This window comes from Neophocaena asiaeorientalis, unplaced genomic scaffold (genome assembly GCF_003031525.2).
Source record: "Neophocaena asiaeorientalis asiaeorientalis breed wild unplaced genomic scaffold, Neophocaena_asiaeorientalis_V1.1 scaffold182, whole genome shotgun sequence".
NCBI lineage: Eukaryota > Metazoa > Chordata > Mammalia > Artiodactyla > Phocoenidae > Neophocaena > Neophocaena asiaeorientalis.
The window spans coordinates 532,913-554,963 of record NW_020174648.1 but is presented as its reverse complement, the minus strand read 5'-3'; the positions used below and the strand labels follow the sequence as shown (position 1 = coordinate 554,963).

The following is a 22,051-nucleotide window of genomic DNA, read 5'->3' as shown; positions in this document are numbered from 1 at the left end:
CCATAATTTAAAAAGATACATGCACCCCAATGTTCCCAGCAGCACTATTTACAATTATCAAGACATGGAAGCAACCTAAATGTCCATCAACAGATGCAGCAACATGGATGGAGCTAGAGATTATCATACGAAGTGAAGTAAGTCAGACAGAGAAAGACAAATACCATATGATATCACTTATATGCAGAATCTAAAAAAATGATACAAAGGAACTTATTTACAAAACAGAAATAGACTCACAGACGTAGAAAACAAACTTATATAACCAAAGGGGAAACGGGTGGAGGGATAGATTAGGGATTTGGGATTAACAGATATACACTACTATACATAAAACAGATAAACAAGGACCTACTGTATAGCACAGGGAACTATATTCAATAGCTTACTATAACCTATAATGGAAAAGAATCTGAAAAAGAAGATATCTATATCTATATCTACATCTGAATCACTTTGCTGTACACCTGAAGCATTGTAAATCAACTCTACTTCAATTAAAAAAAAAAGAGTCTACCATTCTAGTCTATACTTGGTAAAGTCCCAGCAATCTCTTTTGCAGCTGCTCCTGGTTCTGTCTTCCTAGGCACACCATGCAGTTATTTTCTCTCTGTGGTTGTGCCTCCTTCCTGGGAGCCTAGCCCTCTCTTGCTGTCTTTTTTCTCCTGACAACCTTTACCTCCAGTAGAGGGGAATTGTTACGGAGGGCAGCAGGGTATAGTGCTGAGCTGAGAGGAGTCCTCACTCCTTCTCCTATTCTTCTTCTTTTTTTGACCCTGATTACCCTTTCACCCAAGGTTGAGGCTTTTTTGTACAATAAATGTCAGAAAGACTCATAGCCTATGCCTGTTTTCCATCATGCATCACCCCTGTCCTGAGGAAATAATTGCAGAATCCCTACTGGCATGAATTAAGAGGAAGGGGAAAGAGGAAAAAACACATGGAAAAAAAAAAGCCAACAGTAGATGTTGATAACTAAGAGTACTGTCTCGGTCATGGTTGTCCCCTAGTCTTTGGACATCCTCAAAATTGTGAGAATTAAAGGACAAGGTACTGTACGTATAAGGGGTTTAGAATAATGTTTGTTACATGGACAGTGAGTGCTTAATAAATGTTAGTTATTATTATCCAGGGCTCCTCTACTCAGGGAAGGACCTTGGTTAGTGTCCCAAATCAGGTCCTCCAGGACAATCACTCCCACGCTCAAAGTAGTGCCAACCTGTGTGTGTGATCTATTCTCCATTCTCCTCGAGGACAGTCAGCCTGGATGCGGGATCCACGTCTGGTCTCCCTGAGGGTAGGGATCCAACCGTAACTCTAGAGGATTCTCTTTCCTCCCAACATTGGTTACCCTTTCAACCCCACTCCTAATCTCCAGGAAGCTCAGTCACAAGTCCAGCTGGTACCCACAATCCTGGTTTGGGCCCAGGTGTTGTTGCTGGCCTTTCTGGTAGCCCCGGGACTAGATAATTACATTGAAATTCAGAAGCAGCATGCAATTCTTGGCACTGACGTCTTTAATTAAATTCAACAAGCATTTATTGAGCACCTAGAGCATGTAAAATAGGATTCCTTTAAATACATGTGGCCCTTAACTATTTAGTCTGTTTTAGTTACTCAGTTTGGATTAATGTTGATCCATCATTGAGGGTTTTATGAAGAATAAATATCAAATGGAAAAATGTTTGCACAAATCTTTTTTTTTAAATATAGTTATTTATTTTATTTATTTTTGGTTGTCTTGGTTGCTGCTTTCTCTAGTTGTGGCGAGCAGGTGCTACTCTTCGTGTGGTGCGTGGGCTTCTCATTGTGGTGGCTTCTCTTGTTGCAGAGCACAGGCTCTAGGTGCATAAGCTTCAGTAGTTGTGGCACGAAGGCTCAGTAGTTGCCGCCCACTGGCTTAGTTGTTCCGAGCTTTGGAGATTTTCCTGGACCAGGGCTCGAACATGTGTCTCCTGAATTGGCAGGCAGATTCTTAACCACTGCGCCACCACAGAAGCCCTGCACAAATCTTTGAAAATATAAACGTCTTGTGTGGATTATTGTTGCTACAGTATTAATATTAATTGCAATAACAGCACTGCTGCTTCCCAGGCTGGCGGTAAAGAGCAGCTGTAAGGCCCACAGGCGCCAGACGTAAGAGGTCAAGGGAGGTGCCTTCAGCACGTCCGGCCCAGAAGGGGCGGAGCCTTGAGGAATGTACGCAAAGCCCGCCCCTTGCTCCGCCCCCTTCGTCGGTGCGCGTAGGCGGTTACCATGGCGATGACGTATAGAGGGCGGGGCGGGGCGGGGCTATGGAGAGGAGGAGGAAGATGGCGGGAGGGCGGCTCTGAGGAGACCTCGGCGGCGGCGGAGGAGGAGAGAAGCGCATCGCCGCGCCGCGCCGGGGCCCATGTGGGGAGGAGTCGGAGTCGCTGTTGCCGCCGCCGCCGCCGCCGCCTGTAACTGCTGGATCCGAGTGGGAGTGAGGGGGAGACGGCAGGATGAAGTTCGCCGAGCACCTCTCCGCGCACATCACTCCCGAGTGGAGGAAGCAATACATCCAGTACGAGGTACCGGCAGCGGCCGGGTAGTGGGAGGACTCGGAGGGGCCACCATCTCGCCAGTCCCGACCTCCACCGCCGCCTTCCGCTCCTGCTGCTTCCCCGCGGACTTTGACCCGGTGCGGCGGGGAGCCACTGCGGCATCCCCGCCGCGGCCGGCCCCCTCCGGGCCCCGCTGACCTTCCCCTCCCCCGCAGCCCCGCTGCCGCCGGAGTAACGGATACGCGGGCGGCGGACCGGGAGGGACGGCACAGCCGGTCGGGGCTGGGGAATGGTGGTGGGAGGGCGAGCCGCAGGTGGGGGAGTCGGGGTGTAAGGGTAGCCTGGGGTCGCGGCGGTTCCGCGCTAATCCCCTCCTCCCGCTCACCCTGACCTCTGGTTCCCACCCTGGGCGAGCGCCCCCTCGCCAAGGTTAGGTCTTGTTTCTCTCTGCTCACCTCTCACCAAGGAATCCTTCTCTTCCCAGATAAGCCCCTCTAGTGATTTCCTTCATTCCACAGAGCCCTTCAGCTTTCCCCCACTTGCCCACTGTTGACAAAGGCTTTGTAACAACGTTCAAACTTGATTTAAATGTGTATCACACATGCGGTGGTTACAGTATGCAAACGTATCATAATCAACTATTTTGTTTTGATAAAAAGACGGTGATTCGTTTTTTCACTAATTTAATGAAGTATATAAAGTAGTCATATCTTTGGTTTTGGCTCTTCTGTTGTTTTGGAATGGAGTGAAGGGGAAGAGGAAGGAAGAAAGAGAAGGGAATTATTAAAATTTTAAGGTTTTCTTTCCTAAAATTTTTGTTAGCTAGGGAGAAAAGTACCATCTTGTAAACAATGTACTTTGAAAACATACCTGTGTTATTACAGAAATCATGGCCCTCCTCACCCTTAATTTCTGTGATAACAGCTCCTGAAGGGTATTTAATAGATAGTGGTAAGGAACCTTACACTAATAAAAAGAAAAGTGAAGATAACGAGCTCATTTATATTTTCAGAAGCCAAGATAACTGAAGGGCTTTAAGCATTGCAATAGGTTATTCTCAGTGGCTGGCAGTTCAGCTCCTGGATAGAGAAAGACTTAATCTGTAACCTCCAGGAATTCACATCTATGTTATGTGCAGGAACAAAGAGTATAAAATCAATATGAACACAAATATTCTAGCTAGGTTTTATAAATTGAGATATTTCGATTTTCTATTTAATTTCTGTTTTAAGTTCATTGATAGGATGTTTAGGCAACAACGCGGGTTTATTTATTCGTATAACAGTTGTAATAATTGAAGAAAAGGAAAGGGATGTAAGTAGGTTAAACAACCTTGAAGATTGTAAAATAAATTCACCTTGTAACATACAGTATTTGAGTATTGCCAGAAGTGAAAGGCCTAAAATTATGAATGCTTTCTTTTCACTTAATTTTCTTGTAGTGTTTTGTGGCTACATTTTGTAAGAATGAAATAAGGGATTAGCTTTTCAGCCTGTAGAGTTTTTGATTTATTGTTTCTAATAACATTTGGTCAGTTTTAAAACCTTGGCTAGAGTCCAGATGATGGTTTTTATTGAAAGGAAGGTATTGGTCTTTCATCTTTCTAGTAGTAATTTTCAGCACCACTGCTAGTTCTTCATAGAACACAGCATGCTGAAGCAACATCTTATACTTGTTATATAGTATGGAATGCTTCATTTGGGGAGAAGTAATAGTGGCTGATTGTATGCTATGATTCATTTTAAGTATTACAGCACTTAACTGTTTCATAGAATTGTATTAATCTGGAATACAGTTTCTGGGGCTGGAAGGAGAAGCATAAGATTTAGTTTGAAGATGAAATTACCTCTTGATTTATAATGTCAGCTTTGTGGCTGGAGTCATTCTGGGACTCTTCATTCACATACTCCATTTGGACATTAGTCCTAAATGGTTACTTTAGTTTGGTCAGAGAGGAGAGGAACACATTTCATATGTGTGACTGCATTATCTTTCCTAGGCCAATTAGAAATTATTTTTTGAAAAATTCATTAACTGTTGAAATTTTATTCTGCAGAGGGTCCCTACTATGTGACTCCTGTTGTGGAAAAGCTCATTGTTTGGTAGGCAAAATTAATAAGGAGCACTTTTCTTTGTGAATTGGAGCCATTAAAGACATTTTTTATAGGGTTGGGGTCTGTGTGTTGTATACTGTTTCTCAAGAGCTGGTGCTGTTCCTTTAAAAATAGTTAAAGGGGCATAAATAAGTGTCTTTAGAGTCTAGGAATTTTGGCAGCTTAAAACTTTGGGGAAAAAAGGACATCATAAAAGATGTTAGCATTTGCTAGAGAAAAGAACCTTCTCATAATGCAGTAACATGTTTCTCATATGTGAAGATGATGCTCTTGAAACACTTAGTAGACCAGACACTTGAATTTGTTTTTCAAGTACTGGTGATGAAATTTGGGTGTATTACTCCTGATTTCTTGTGTAGGCTGCTTTCTAGTGCTGTGAACGACTATGAACTGTTCAGCTTCTTTGGTTTTATGTCATTTTGCTATATTAAATTTTACTTGAAATAAGCAGAGAATTAGGTTGAAGCTGAAAATGTTGTTTTACATCTCTGATTATATGTATTATTGTGTACACACGGTCATACAATAAGTGCTAGTTCTTGTACATGTTCATCATGAGGCCATGGGGACAGTCTTTTTGCCTTTCCAGGGTTCTTTCCTCTTTCATAAAATAAGACTATAGGGCCAGAGCTTTTCAAGTTCTGTTGTAGTTCATAGGTTTTTTGTATTTTTAAAAATTAATTTAATTTATTTAGTGGCTGCGTTGGGTCTTCGCCTCTGTGTGCGGGCTCTCTCTAGCTGCGATGTGCAGCTTCGTTGCGGTGCGTGAGCCTTTCATTGTGGTGGCTTCTCTTGTTGCGGAGCACGGGCTCCAGGCACGTGCCCTCAGTAGTTGTGGATTGCGGGCTCCAGAGAAAGGACTCCGCAGTTGTGGCGCACGGCCTCAGTTGCTCCGCGGCATGTGGGATCTTCCCAGACCAGGGCTTGAACCCGTGTCCCCTGCATTGGCAGGCGGATTCTTAACCACTGCACTACCAGGGAAGTCCCAGTTCATAGGTTTTTTTTTTTTTTGCGGTACGCGGGCCTCTCACTGCTGTGGCCTCTCCCGCCGTGGAGCACAGGCTCTGGATGCGCAGGCCCAGCGGCCATTTAGGTTTTTTTTTTTTTTTGCGGTACGCGGGCCTCTCACTGCTGTGGCCTCTCCCGCCGTGGAGCACAGGCTCTGGATGCGCAGGCCCAGCGGCCATGGCTCACGGCCCCAGCCGCTCCGCGGCATGTGGGATCCTCCCGGACCGGGGCATGAACCCGTGTCCCCTGCATCGGCAGGCGGACTCTCAACCACTGCGCCACCAGGGAAGCCCACCCCCATAGGTTTTTGATTTAACTTTTAATGGATTTCATTTTTTGGATTGTTAAAATTATTGTTAGTGATCCATCAGTATCCTGAAAATTATCAGTTTCTAATTTAAAAATGAATTGTGGCGTTCACAGACTTGGTCTTCATAGGCAGAATAACAGAGCATAAAAGAATAGAGCAACATGGAGAAACCATATAAAGAAAATCAGTTTGATCCATTTGTGAATAGTTTTTACAAACAACAAACACAAATGGGAAGAGACTACTATCCCTGTTTCCAATAATCTATTTGAGTGTAAATCTTGGCATATAGGATAAGACATCAATAAAGCTTTATAAGAGTACTTTTTTTTCTTTTAATTTATTTATTTTTGGCTGCGTTGGGTCTTTGTTGCTGCATGCGGGCTTTCTCTGGTTGCCGTGAGTGGGGGCTACTCTTTGTCGTGGTGTGTGGGCTTCTCATTGCAGTGGCTTCTCTTGTTGCAGAGCACAGTCTCTAGGCACGCAGACTTAAGTAGTTGTGGCTCGCGGTCTCCAGAGCACAGGCTCAGTAGCTGTGGCGCACGGGCTTAGTTGCTCCACAGCATGTGGGATCTTCCTGGACCAGGGCTCGAACCCGTGTCCCCTGCGTTGGCAGGTGGATTCTTAACCACTGCGCCACCAGGGAAGCCCCAAAGAATACTTTGTAAAGTTTAGTATCAGTGATTGTATATTTTAGAGTTCTGTAATTGATTAATCAAAATTAATTTAGACCAGTTTCAACCAAATAGGCTAGTATGACCATGTTAATATTTTACAGAATATTAGCAAAAGAAGCAAATATATTTGGTGCCTTAGGCTGCTGACTTGTATTTTCTTCCCTAGGGTCCTGTGCTGCTTTGGTTTCTCAGGAACCAGGAATGGTTTTTCAGTGTACGCTGTAGTTTTGTAAGGTACTAAAATAATGAGGTATCTAAATTTCAGGACTTTAGAGTTAAAAGGGAATTGAGAGATTATCTGCCTCCTTGTTTTTTTTTTCAGGCAAGGAAACTAAGGTCCAGAAAGGTTAAGTTATTTATTTGTCCAGGATCATATATAGATAGCTAGTCTCTTGAGCACTGATGTGTAAGCATTGGGAGTCAGTTCACCCAGACTGTGTGACCCTGACGAAATCACTTCCTCTTTCTGGGCTTTAGGTTCTTCATCTGTAAAGTGAGAGAACTGGACTTGATGGTTTCTAAGCTCACAGCCCTCTATTTTCTAAGGACCCATATAGCTCCAAATTTCTGTACATTTTTATGGTTTCATTATGTTTTACATATGAAGAGGACAGAACTTAAAGCATTACTATTAATATCATCCTTTTAAATTAATAGTCTCCTTTCAAATAATTTAAATGATATTTTAATCTGGAATTAAATTGGACTGGAAAGCTGACCCAGTGAAGCTTTTACTTAACTTAAGTAAAAAGTGATGGTTATAGTTTAAGTTTTTGTTGCGAGATTTGGGAAGGGATTTTCCATAAACTGCATATCCCTTATTTTCAAGTGTAAGGAAACATTGCCATAACATTATTGTGATTTTCATTTATAGAACTCTCCCATGAGAACACTTGTGTTGCAGGCTTCGATTTCCCAAAGGTATTATGTTGATTAGTTACGGTTAACTTGCCTTGCTGGAACTTGTTTGAAATTTCCAGTTTGGCCACCCGATGGGGCACAAACCACACTTCTTCTTTCAGGCACTTCGGCAAATGAAAGTACAATATAGCATATTTAAAATAACATTTGTAAATGAGTATGGCAGTAAGATGCCTGGCATATACAAATGTTTCTTAAGTGAGTGAATGAATGTTGTATAAAACAGGAAGTTATTACTGTTCTTTATTATCTTTGTATAATAAAGTACGTTAGGTTAAGTGTCCTGGAAAGATTATACTTGTCCATCCATCCCTGAAGGTTGGTTTTGGATCAGTTTTTGAGTGAAGGCCCAGATCTTAAGAACATAAGACTCTTATTTGACCCGAGGTGACCATGGAAAATCAGTCCTGACTTCAAATCCAGTCCTAATCTGAAAAGCATTTGAGACTGATTGAGTTGTGCTGGCTAGATGTTGCAAGTATATTTGCGTCATAGCCCCCAAAGGAGAGTACCCAACACTCCCATGGAGTAAGAGAAGGTAGTTTTAGAAGGCTTGATTATATTCATTTTTATGCATATGACAAGAAGAAATGAAATTTTACTTACATTGAATAAATGGATTGATGCAATGACCTTTTTTAGGAGGTAGTCTGAGGGAAAGAGAGACAAGAATTGCTAATAGTTTTCTCACTTGTTTGTTCACTTTCAGCAAATAGCAATTAATCCAGTTTATGGGTGCATAGTTAAGATGAATTTATGGATATTATTTAGTTTTGACTAAACTAACTCTTATAAAATGGATGTGACTTAAAAAGACTCTTGTAAAGAAGCCTCAAAAGCAGTACCAGCTATAACAGCATAATGCAAGCACATGTGAACAACAAGAAAATGGCAGAGCTGACAATTCTACTTCTAGTACTAGCTTTTTGTCAGCCAAATTACAGAAAAAACAATGGTACTTTAATAGACCTGACAAGACGTTTGCCAAAAAGTTTCAAAATAATTAAGATAATTCTTTGAAATAAGATTTTACATCCTTTGTCATCCACAGTGAACACCCTAAATATATGTTATGTATTAGTTTTCTGCCTTTGTGAGGTCTGTTTTCCAGCTTATAGCCATTATAATCAAGTTTCAAAATTACGTGAATCCTGAAGTTTGAACTAGGCCTTTGAGATACTAAAAACTAAGATTTTAAAAAGTAGTGTACTTTTTCTGTTAGGTTGTTCTTTAAAAGTATTGTTATTGATAATTTCTTAAGAGAAATTAAAAATATTTTCACATTATTCACAAATGAAAGTTTAAATTATTTATTTTATTATTGTCTCATCTTTTAAAACTTCCACTTAAAAAAGTTCTGAGTTTTATAATGTACACAGTTGTAGAAGGAGATAATTTGTAAACAAAGGTACATATATTGGAGGCGCATAGTAAACTTTTTTTTTTTTTTTTTTTTTTGCGGTATGCGGGCCTCTCACTGCTGTGGCCTCTCCCGTTGCGGAGCACAGGCTCCAGATGCGCAGGTCCAGCGGCCATGGCTCAAGGGCCCAGCCGCTCTGCGGCATGTGGGATCCTCCCGGACCGGGGCACGAACCTGTGTCTCCTGCATCAGCAGGCGGACTCTCAACCACTGCACCACCAGGGAAGCCCCCCCTTTTTTTTAATAGTGATATGACATAAAAAAAGTTTGGAAGATTTTTCTCAAGTTGTATAGCTTAACTGCAGGTGGTTTGTGGGTTGCTTGGTATTTAATTGGCCTTTGGAATTGAGAGATTGTCAGAATTCACTAGGATTCTTGCCCAGTTGTATTTTCCTTTTCAGTTCTTCCCCTTACCTAGTAAATGCTAAAAGAAGCCAAGTAGGGCCTTCCCTTGCGGTCCAGTGGTTGAGACTTCACCTTCCAGTGCAGGGGGTGTGGGTTCGATCCCTGGTCAGGGAGCTAAGGTCCCACATGCCTCACGGCCAAAAAAAAAAACATAAAACAGAAGCAGTATTGTAACAAATTCGATAAAGACTTTAAAAAAAATGGTCCACATTAAAAAAAAAATCTTTAAAAGAAGCCAAGTAGACAATGTTCATGAACAAATGCCTTAAAAAATTATTCATTCATTCAACAAATATTTATAGGGGCTCTATTATGTCCTATAGGCTATTAGATTTGTCATTAAATTCTAGCTCTTTTGTTGTCTTAAACATAGAAAAAAACAAAAAGCAGTATTTTATTTTTTATAAATTTATTTATTTTTGGCTGCATTGGGTCTTCGTTGCTGCGTGCGATTTCTCTAGTTGCGGTGAGCGGGGGCTACTCTTCATTGCAGTGCGTGGGCTTCTCATTGTGGTGGCTTCTCTTGTTGTGGAGCGTGGGCTCTAGGTGTGTGGGCTTCAGTAGTTGTGGCACATGGGCTCAGTAGTTGTGGCTTGCGGGCTCTAGAGTGCAGACTCAGTAGTTGTGGTGCACGGGCTTACTTGTTCCGTGGCATGTGGGATCTTCCTGGACCAGGGGTCGAACCCGTGTCCCTTGCATTGGCAGGCAGATTCTTATCCACTGCGCCACCAGGGAAGTCCCAATAAACAGTATTCCTGTGTGTGTGTGTGTGTGTGTGTGTGTGTGTGTGTGTGTGTGTGTATGTATGTGTGTGTTTGGTTTTATATTTTAGTCAGCATAGTGCTTTCAAAATTAAAAATGGTGTAGAAAGGGAAAACTGTAGATTGTGGACTTGGAACATGGTGAAATTTGGATCACTTGTGTAAATAATATGGATTCATAATATGGATGAATTCTCCCTGGCTTTTCAAACGTTTTATGTTATATGCCTTTAAATTTAATTTGTTTATAGGAAGAAATTTGGTTACCTGTTTCTTCCCATCACTAGGCAGGTGTGGTATCTATGGGGACTGATCAGAAAATCCTTAAAAAGTTGTTTATTATAGGTCAGAGGAAAGTTTAATTAACCTGCTGTAAGCATAACTTACAATTTTCATATTGTCTGTAACAGGAGGGACAGTATGTTGATTAAGAAAACATAGTCATTCCTTATTGAAGATGACCTGCAGTATTTGGAAAGACTGTAGACCATGAATAAGATGTAAGTCCTTAGACCCAGTTCTGTCACTGAATAGTCATAAATAATTAGTGAACAAGTGTTTTTTTTGAAGATTGAAGGGTGAAATGTAATCATACAGGAAAATGAGAAGCTTTTAGATTATTGTGTGAATTACTTATTTAAGCTAAATTGGTAAAGTTGTAATTCACAGTAATCCAAGTGCTTTGTGTGCTTTTTCTATACCTAAGAGAAGTCCTTTAACTCTTTGGTCTTGGGACCATTTGAAGCTCTTAAAAATTATTGAGGATTTCAATGTCTATTGATAATATGCTACATTAGAAATTAAAACTAAGAAATGTCTGAAACACAAGAGTATACAAGCACACCTCTACTAGCCATCAGAGACATGACATCACATTTCATTTAGCCTCTGGAAAACTCCACTGTGTACTCATGAAAGAATGAGAGTGAAAAAAGCACATGAAGTTGTAGTATTATTATGAAAATAGTTTTGACCTTTTGGCTCCCCTGAAAGGGTTTCTGAGAGTTGCTGCCTTAGAGCACAGGACTCCTTTCAGAACGTTTGGAGATGGCCTGAGAAAAAGCTCTCTAGTCTTAGGAAGCACATAAGAGGATAAAGGAAATCCCATAAGTGAGGATTCTCTGGATATCCCCCCTGCACAGGATGATAGAGAAAAGAAAGTTGTCTTTCCTGAGATTCCCACTTTCATTCTCTCTTCTTTGAATTGAATTAGTGGAAATGTGGTCATTTTGTCATTAAGGAGAAAGGAATTAACATTTATTGACCAGTTAGGAACCAGATGTCATCAGTATGTTACTTCATTTAATCTTCACAACAGTTTTGTGAGATAGATGATTTATTATCTCCATTTTACTGATGAGGAAACCCAGGCTTAGAGAGACTAGTCAATTTGTTCATGCCACACATCTAGTAAGTAGTAGAGCCAGAATTTGAAATCAAATTTGTCACACTTTGGAACGCTTGCTTTTTTATATGCGAATTGTAAATAACAGTGGTGGCAGTAACAGTGCCAGTAACAGTAGCAGTAGCAGGAACAACAGCTGTTATTTATTTTATTTTATTTTTATTTTTGTGGTATGCGGGCCTCTCACCGCTTCGGCCTCTCCCGTTGCGGAGCACAGGCTCTGGACGCGCAGGCCCAGCGGCCAAGGCTCACGGACACAGCCGCCCCGCGGCATGTGGGATCCTCCCAGACCGGGGCACGAACCCATGTCCCCTGCATCGGCAGGCGGACTCCCAACCACTGCGCCACCAGGGAAGCCCCATCAGCTGTTATTTTTTGAGTGCTTATTTTGTCAGTCACTGTGACATTACTTTAAAAACGTTTTCTCTTTATAGCAAGCTGTTTAGGTAGGTTGTTATGTTAGTTCTGTTTGTAGATGGGGAACCTGAGTCTTAGAGCCATTAAGTAACTGATTATGTTGAAACTGCTAATTGTGGTTAGCAGAGATGAGACTGAACTAGCCCCTGCTTTTAATTCCTACATCATACTGCTTTATGAAAAATAAATAAATCCATCCATTTATACGTAAGTACATTTAGGTGTAGTCTTACCTGTTCTCCAGCACCTGCTGAAGTAATGGCTGGTCTATTTTTAGTCCCAGGTCTCAGTCTACATGGTTTGGAGGTAATAGAGTATGGTCTGGAGGTCAGAGTTCACCTGTGTTAATTTATTTTTTCCTCAAGATTATCAGTGTAACTATTATGAGGTAGGCAGCTGTTAAATAGAGGACCTTATAAAGATGAGCCATAAGAAAAAAATAATGAGATATAATGATAAGTGTAAGAAGAGGAAGATAAAGAACAGCGGATATAGCTGTTGCTATGCCACAGTCGTGGCTTTTGGCTTTTAGATCATTCCCTAGATCGTGGAATGTTAGACCTGTAAGGAATTTCAGATATTAATTAAGTCCAATTCCCTTTTTTACTTGAGTGGGAAATGAGGTCCAGAGAGGTGTGATTCAAGGACACATGGCTTGGTTAGTGGCTGAGTGAACACAATCACCCTGATTCATTTTATTGTTTAACTATTTTGCATCATATGCTTATATGTCAATAACACATACAGAGAAGAAACTCTGAAGCCAGACTGCCTAGGTTCATATTCCATCTGGACAGTTTACTAGCTGAGTGACCTCAGGCAAGTCATTCTACCTCTCTGTGCTTCAGTTTCCTTATTTGTATAATCGGGACAGTAATAGTAGTTACAGCACTTTTTAAAAACATCTTTATTGGAGTATAATTGCTTTACAATGTTGTGTTAGTTTCTTCTGTATAACAAAGTGAATCAGCTATAGGTATACATATATCCCCATATCCCCTCCCTCTTGAGCCTCCCTCCCACCCTCCCTATCCCACCCCTCTAGGTGGTCACAAAGCACTGAGCTGATCTCCCTGGGCTATGTGGCTGCTTCCCACTAGCTATCTATTTTACATTTGGTAGAGTATATTTGTCCATGCCACTCTCTCACTTTGTCCCAGCTTACCGTTCCCCCTCCCCATGTCCTCAAGTCCATTCTCTAAGTCTGTGTCTTTATTCCTGTCCTGCCCCTATGTTCTTCAGAACCATTTTTTAAAATTCCATATATATGTGTTAGCATATGGTATTTGTTTTTCTCTTTCTGACCTACTTCACTCTAGTTACAGGACTTTTGTGAGGATTATATGAATTAAAATATGAAAAGTGCTTAGACAATGCCTATGCCTATATTTGCTATTAAAATTATTTAGTTAACGCTAGGTTAACAGTATCTTTGTGAGGGAAACTGAGCCTCAAATTTTGTCCCTCTGGGCTTGTCCAGTTCATATTTTCTTGGAAAATGGCTTTGTTGATTTTAGGTATTACTCCTGTTATCTGTGATATTTTTATTAATAAATTGTCCTTTTTATATACAGTAAGAAATTCAGGTGGGAACAATTATATGGTTTTGAAATAAATTAGTTCTCCTTGGTTACTTGTAATTTGCATTCATTTCAGTTATAGACTGTGCCTTCATATTCTTCTCTTTTTTAAAAATTGGGGTGAAATTCATATGTGCATTCCTAAGTATGTTTGAATAGCTTAAGTGAATCCTTTGAGTTTTCAGAGACTATCTAGTTTTAGTTCTTTTCACTTCTGTAATGGAAATTTAATTTTTAATACTAGAATTAGTTTTAGAGTTGAAAAAGACCTTCTCAAGCCCTCTGTTTCACAGATGAATAAATCGAGGACAGAAAGGCCAAGATAATGTGGTCAGTCTCACAACTAGCTGATAGGAGAGCCTGGAATAAAAGTATTGACCTCCTGCTCACTGCTATACCTTGCTGAGGCTTATCACTGCCATATAAACATTTCTTTACTTTTAATTTTAAGAATAAATTTTCTTTGTAAGAGCCCATATAAATTTAAATGTTCTTGTTAATGATTACTTAAATACTCTGTTAATAACATTTATCTGAACCTAATCCATTAGTTCACATTAACGACCTCAAATAGTTTGTGTGTGTGTCAGTTAAAAGACTAAGTAAGTTAAGAGACTCAAACCTTAAAAATGTTGTTTACTCAACTACAGAAAATTAGCTATTGCCCCATCTAGGTAGAAACCTATTGTAGGTGAGGAGACAGGACTGAGGAATTATGGTAGGGCTTGAGGAGTTAGGTAGAGATGAGAGCAAGACTCAGGAAAGTTGAAAAATCATTTGGGCATTTCTCTGTAGCATATCTGTTTGAATGTTAACACAGGTTACATGTACATGAAGAGCACCTCCCCTCCTCCCTGCCCCCCATCTCCCCATCTCTTATAACATGCTGCCAAGCCAAAGTCAGGGCACATCTGACTAGAGGAGATTAGAATATGTATTAAACCAATTCGTTAAGTATTCATGAGTGTCCCCTTCCTTTTTTTAAAAAAATAATAAAACAATGATGATGATAATAACAGCCAATGTTTATTGAGTGTTTCCATTGTGCCAGGCATTTTACATTTAATCCTTACTCTCTAAGGTAGGTTTTGTTATCCCTGTTTTAAGAAGTCGCTGAGCCTTGGATTGAGTAGACTGCCCAAGGTCACATAGGTAGTGAATGGTTAAAACCAGAATTCAGACACAGGTTTGTCTTATTTCAGAACCTGGATTCTTTTTTGTAAGTTTATTTACTTATTTCTTTTTGGCTGTGTTGCGTCTTCATTGCTGCATGCGGGCTTTCTCTAGTTTCAGTGAGCAGGGGCTACTCTTCGTTGAGGTGTTTGGGGTTCTCGTTGCGGTGGCTTCTCTTGTTGTGGAGCACGAGCTCTAGGTGTGTGGGCTTCCGTAGTTGTGGCTCGTGGGTTCTAGAGCGCAGGCTCAGTTGTTGTGGTGCACGGGCTTAGCTGCTCTGCAGCATGTGGGGTCTTCCAGACAAGGGCTCGAGCCTTTGTCCCCTGCATTAGCAGGCAGATTCTTAACCACTGCGCCACCAGGGAAGCCCCAGAACCTGGATTCTTAACATGGTGTTACATGGTCAGGATCACGCAAGGGACTGGTGAGGTAAAAATAGGTAAGCCCCTGTCCTAGAGGAGCTCATAACTTGGGTGGTCTCCTAATCGTAGTATATTGTGATTATGTTGTAGAGGAATGGCCAATTGATTTTGCTCTGGAGATCAAAGGTATTTATCTTAAAAGCTTTCACAGAGGTAGTGTTTGAACTGGGTACTTAGAGATTGAGTAGGGTTTGATGACATGGTGAAGAGGGGACAGGGCACTGGCGTCATTCTAGGCAGATAGGGTAAAATTGAACAAAGGCATAGATGGGTGGAAGTATCCAAACATATTAGTGAAATCTGGTTTAGTGGGTATGTTGGAGAAGTGATAGTGTGATTTGGAAAGGTGGACTGGGAGGGATCGAGGGGTGAAGGGCCTCAAATACCATGCTGAGGTGTTTAAATGTTTCTTGTTGTGAACCATTAAGGATTTTAAAGAAGAGACTGGGGAGAAGGATCAGTGCAAAGTGAGAGTGTAGTTTAGATCCTAGAGGATGTGTTGGAGAGACCAAGACCAAAGACAGGAAAACCAAATAGTATAGCCAAAAATAGTAAGAGCTTGAATTAATACCTTATTTAATCAATTTTCCCACACTTTAACGTCTGAAATCAGGATACGTCTCATAATTAATTGTCATAGATTAATTGGCGGACTTTTTTTTTCATTCTTAGAAGCACATAAAATAATGGTGTATATTACCATTAGTGGCATCTTAGATTTGATTGATTGATCATGTTAGACTTATTGAAAGCCTACTGTGTGTCAGGCAGAGTCATAGATACCTGTTAGTATCCAGCATCTGGCAGTGTCTGGCATATTTAGAAACTTTAAAAGCAACAACAAAACAAAATGTAACTGAAAGGCTATGGGATCTGCCTGAGATGTCATTAAGGGATAAGAAGGAGAGATTCAGAAGAGCATGATTGAAGGCAGTGAATGGAGAAAATAAGAAAAGTTCATGTTTATCCCCTACAGAGTGTGGCTAAAGCTCTGGAAATGAATTACTTTGGTATCAATTTAGAGAAGTTGGTCTTATTCTTTTAGTTTTGTTTATTCAGTGAATGCAGAGTTAGGCCTTTAACTTAGTTTTATGTAATACGCTCAAATGTGATCATTCATGACAAAATTGAGATGATATTCTTTCTCCTGTCCTTCCAGTATTTGTATAATAGCAGGTAACAAAACTGTTGATAAGCAGGTGAGTCACCACCTCTCATCACAGAGTTCAAACATTTTTTGATTAAGCCTTTCTTTTTTTTTTCTTTTTTCTTTTTTTTTTTTTTTGCAGTATGCGGGCCTCTCACTGTTGTGGCCTCTCCCATTGCGGAGGCTCCCGACGCGCAGGCTCAGCGGCCATGGCTCACAGGCCTAGCCGCTTCGCGGCATGTGGAATCTTCCCGGACTGCAGCACGAACCCGTGTCCCCTGCATTGGCAGGCGGACTCTCAACCGCTGCGCCACCAGGGAAGCCCAACCCTTTCTTTTTGAGTAGAATAAGCTTGTTTGAAATATGAGTAATTTCAAATTATGCTGCCATTAGTTATTTGCTAAAGAGGATTGCAAAATCTTTTTTCTAAGATTTGTTTGCTTAGTATCATGGACTTTCAAAAATTCAGTTCCTGATAGATTCAGAAATTAGAAAATGGATTGATTTAGAGACCACTGAAATTGAAATTGTAATAATCCCATGAGCTTGGGCAAGTCATTTAGACTTTCTGTGCCACAATTCTCTTATCCTTAAACTGGGGATAATGATAATTTTTACTTTGGAGGATCATGTGAAATGAAATGAGTCAATCATTGGAAAACAGGACAGGAGGTGTAATAGTTACTACACATAGTTAAGTATTATATAAGTATTAGCCATTATTACATAGCTGTCCCTAGGGGTTTGAAACTAACAGTTGAGCAGCATCTTATTTGATTTATTTACTCTTGACACAGTTGGGGAGAAGGGGTCAGTGAAACTGTAACTAGGAAAAGACAACTTAGACTGTTTATTCAATTACTGGACAAATGGAAGTTGAAAGAATTTTACCTTTTTAAAAAAGGCTAGTATTTCATAGAACAGAAAGTTTATGTTACTACTTGTTATTGGTTATTTATGAAAGAAAAAAAAGGTTAATGTATACATTTTTGAAAGTTTCTTTGGTTTTGGTAGAGATGAAAAACTGGGAAGAAAATTGGTAACTTTTTCCTTTTTCTTTTGCACTTTTGTTGTACAGCCTTATTAGAATTTCTGAATTGATTTGTAAGCATAATGTATTAGAGAAGAAAATGTTTTAGGGAAAGAAATTACTATCAAATGCAGAATTTTGAAATTCCTCCTTGACCCTTCTTACTTCCATTTTAGAGACAATGTTATTTAATATGATAGGTTTTATGTAAGGAAGACTTATTAAGCCATTTTTTTGTTTCTTTTTGTCGAACCCGTGTCCCCTGCATTGGCCGGTGGATTCTTAACCACTGTGCCACCAGGGAAGCCCTAAACCATTGTTTAAACAACTTTATGTTTAAAAAATTTTAGCAGTGATATCAATAATTAATAATAATAATTTAATGCATATTTTGTGAACCTGCCCTGTTAAACACATAGTATCCTATTAAAGTAACATCTACCTTCTTGGGATTGACCTATATACACTAATGTGTATAAAATGGATAACTAATAAGAACCTGCTGTATAAAAAATTAAATAAAATTCAAAAATTCAAAAAAAAAAGCAATACCTCCCTTCCAAGTTGTGTAATTGCAAGCATACACAATATTTTAGTAGTTAGATCTCTTTTTTTCTCATTAGTATTTGAAATTAAATAAAGATATTATTGGTAAAGGTAAAGTAATACCATTAAACTTTTTTTTTGGCTGCGCCGTGCGGCATGTGGTATCTTACTTCCCTGACCTGGGATCAAACGTGTGCCCCCTGCATTGGGAGTATGGAGTCTTAAGCACTGGACCACCAGGGAAATCCCTATTAAACATGTTTTAACGTATCTCTTTTTATTGCTTAGCACAGTGATTTATGTAGGTGCTTCGATATTTATACTTTAAATAACAGAAGTTGGATGAGTTGCCAGATATAGGGGTTGAAGGAGGGAAGAATTTAATATTGATATAATGGTTTAAACCTAGGGAAACTGGTAGAGGATAGCTACTTATGGGGGTGGTAAATTCATGAAATTAGATCTTAAGTATGCTGATTTCATACACAAAATGTCTGTATGTAGAGATAAGTACTAGCTGGAATTTGAAAAATTGTATCAAAGATAAGATTTATTACAATTGAGATAGTAATTAAAGAATTAATTCACTAAGGGAAAGTATGTAATGCAGAAAAATAGAGACACAGAGGAAATCTTGGAAAAAACGTCATAGGAGTTAAGGGTCTTAAGGGTAAATGGACTATCAGCAGTGACATACTTTGTAGACAGGTTCATGAGAATGAGGATTAAGGATAGGCCTTTGGATTTGATAAACCTTGCTCATTAGTGAATTCTGAGCATAAATTGTCTTCTGCTAACTTTATTCCAGGTTTTAAGAGGTTAAAGTCATTGAGACAACATATGTGTACTTTTCATTTGAGAAATTTGTCTGTTAACAGAGTGAGGAAAATAGGATAGAACCTTTAGGAATGAGTAGGATAAAGTAACATTCTTTGGAGGATATATGGGATCCATTCATCTTGAAGGCAGAAGAGAAAGTAGCTTAATTTTATCTAAATTTTTTGCTTTAATTGCATTTCCTTCATTTATTGGCTGTGGACTTTTAAACAGTTATTTTATTTCTCTGAACCTCACTTTTCTTGCATGCAAAATGGGGATAATATTTACCTTTTAAGATTATTATGAGAATTAGCTATAATAATATATGAAAGTGCCAGCAAGGGCCTGACCTATAGAAGATACTTTTCAATAAAGTATAGCTGTTAATTTCTGTCTTCATTAAAAATAAGCCATAAGAGTAACTTTTATTCATTTATTCAGCAGATGTTTATTTTAGGGTGCTGGTACTCAATCTTTTAGTATAACAAGACTCTTTCAACGTCATGAAATTTCTTGGAAACCAAATGATGGTAGCTGGACTTTTAGAATCCATTGCTTGAGAAACCACATTTTGACCAAATGAATTACTGCATTTTGTAGATTCTAAGATGCACATTCCTTGTTCCACATTCCTACACCTTTGAAATTGAGATTCATTTTACAGATGTCACATAGTTAATTGGTAATGTTTTTCTTTCTTAATGGTACGTAAAATAATGGTGCAGTGATACATAAATTAATGGTGTGTCTTAACAATTGATGGTATCTTAGACTCGATGAAATATGGTAGTATTTTATTAAGTACAAATACCTTCATGTATTTTGACAAGTAGTAATGTATTTGTGGGAAACATTATTTAGCCTATAGAGAATACCTAGTTTATAAGGTTTTACAGTATTGAAATTGGAGCTATGAAGTGGTCTGAGGCTGATGGATTAGAAACCATTTTTATAAGTGTACAGGTGTATTGCAGAACCTTTGGGTTCCTTTTTTTGTTTTCTTTCAGATAAACGGGCAAACTAAGAACAGAGTGAGAATTTTATGTTGCCATACTATTATATTTGGTCAAAATTCGACATGTTTTACCAACCTGTATAAACCTTATATATTAAAGAGGGCTGGAAGCCAAACACACTAAGAACTTTTGTTGTGGCTAGTAAATGAAAGAGGTTTGAATCTTATGTAGAAATAAAAGATAATGAAAATTAGGAAAAATAAGAAATGACTTTGCATTTTGATATTTCATGAAACTGGAAATGCTATAAAATAATTCAATAAAAATAACATAGGTACTTAAAAAATTAACTGATGTGCTCATTTTGGATATTTAGGCTTTGTGTTACAAAGTCTGTGCAATTGACAAATGTACTTTGAACTTGTACTGTGCTAGATGCTGTGGCCCGTAAGAATTGAAGTGAGACTGCTCTCTGCCCTCAGAGGATTTACAGTTGTTACCATAGTAAATGTAAGAATGAGCCATACAGATTTAATTAGTTATAAAAGAGCATTTGTTATCAGCTTTATTTTATTGTCAGAATAGGATCCTTAGACAAGGAGGATGCTGATTTAATCTATCAGATTTATTCCGTCCCAGCTCAGAAGTGCAGCTATGTGACTTCTCAAGGGCATTCCAGGGTATAAGTTAAATTACAGTATTGGTGGCTGTGGCTTATGGGAATGCAGTTTTGCTTGTTATTGCTAAATAAATCACTTACTTGAAATTGTCGTAGTTTTCCTTTCCATAGTTTTTGTATCTTTATAGGAATAAAAATTTTAGGTACTTTGATCAAGACAAGCCAGAGATGTTGGTTATGATCTAATAACATTACATTCTGTGATATAAAAATGTTTTTCAAATCTAGCCTCATGTATTAATTATCTATTGCTCTATAACAAACTACCTAAAACTGCTGAAACAATAAGAAACATTAATTGTCTTACACTCTTGCTGTGTGTAAAGAGTTTGGAAACAGCTTAACTGGGTGATTCTGGCTAAGGATATTTTGTGAGGTTGTCGTCAAGATGCCAGTCAAGGCTGCAGTCATCTCAAGGCTTGCCTGGGGCTGGATCCGATTCTAGAACGGCACACTCGAATGGTTGACAAATTTGTGCTGGCTTTTTTCAGGAGGCCTCAGTTCCTTACCACTTGGACCTCTCCATAGGGCTGCTTCAGTTTTTTCATGGCTGGCTTTCCCCAGAGTGGGGAATCCAAGAGAGAATAAGATGAAAACCACAGTGCCTTTTATGACCTAGCCTTGGAAGTAGTACTCTGTCATTTATGCAATATTCTATTGGTTATAGAGGTCAGTCCTATTTAGTATGGGAGGGGATTGCACAAGAGCATTACTACCAGGAGTTAAGAATCACTGGGGGTTATTTCAGAGGCTAGTTACCACACCTGATATAAAAATCTAATGGTTTAGAAAAGTTTTGGAAATGAAAGGAAGAGTATCAGAAAATTGAGAGGCCAAAATTAGAGGTAAATCTTAGAAAATAAGATTTCACTCCAAATAGTGGGCTATGTGTCTTTTTCTCAAAGAAGCGTGGATTACAGAATGAGCAATACTTGGGCAAGATAATACTTTAATAACCTTTCTGAATTTCAGATCTTCAGTGGTAAAATGAAAATCATATTTATATTAAAGAGTTGGGGGCCTCTGTTAAAGTAGTGTGTTTAAAATACTCAAAACGATATCTGATAGTAGGCATTCAGTAAAGGTAACTATAATTACTTTTATTGTCGATCAGTATTTGTGGTCATCATATCTTCCGCTCTCGTGTACTCAAAGCAATCTGATCTAGTTTCTGCCCCATTACTCTACTGAAACCATTTTTTGAAGGTCACCAATGAGCTCCTGATCCTCAGACCTAATTATATCTCTTCTTAGTCTCTTCCTTCTTGATCTCTAAGCAGCTTTTAATTTTTCTTTCCTTTAACTTAAGGATATATTTTATTAATCTTACATATGAATAGTTTAAGTTACAGGCTCTAAAGTCAGAGTCTAGGCATCCTAATGTTAGCTATTTTTCTTTCTTTATAACTCAGTTGCAGCATTCCAATTAGATAGATAGATAGACAGACAGACAGATGGATAGGTAGGTAAATAGGCATCTGTATTCACCTTCTAGCTGAAGAAACAGAATAATTGTTAGTATACTGAACCCTTCCTTGATAGCTGTTTTATTTAACTCAAATGTTCTCAGTTTTCTTTAAAATTTTTCTTCCAGTTTTACTGAGATATAATTGACACATGGTGTAAATTTAAGGTGTACAGTGTGTTGATATGATACATTTATAGATTGCAGATGATTACCACTATAGCACTAGCTAACTCCTCCATTACATCACATAATTACCATTTCATTTTTG

At 39.0% G+C, this 22,051-nt stretch overlaps 1 protein-coding gene across 1 annotated transcript in view; it reads left to right on the top strand.

Moving 5' to 3' along the window:
• Positions 1–2,313: 2,313 nt before the first annotated feature.
• The window catches only part of XPR1 (xenotropic and polytropic retrovirus receptor 1), a 191,037-nt gene continuing 171,299 nt past the window's right edge, over positions 2,314–22,051 (top strand). Inside the window, exon 1 of the mRNA XM_024758812.1 lies at positions 2,314–2,552. Within this exon, the coding sequence (XP_024614580.1) occupies positions 2,484–2,552 (69 nt within the window). The 5' untranslated portion in view covers positions 2,314–2,483. The remainder of the gene's footprint in view (positions 2,553–22,051) is intronic.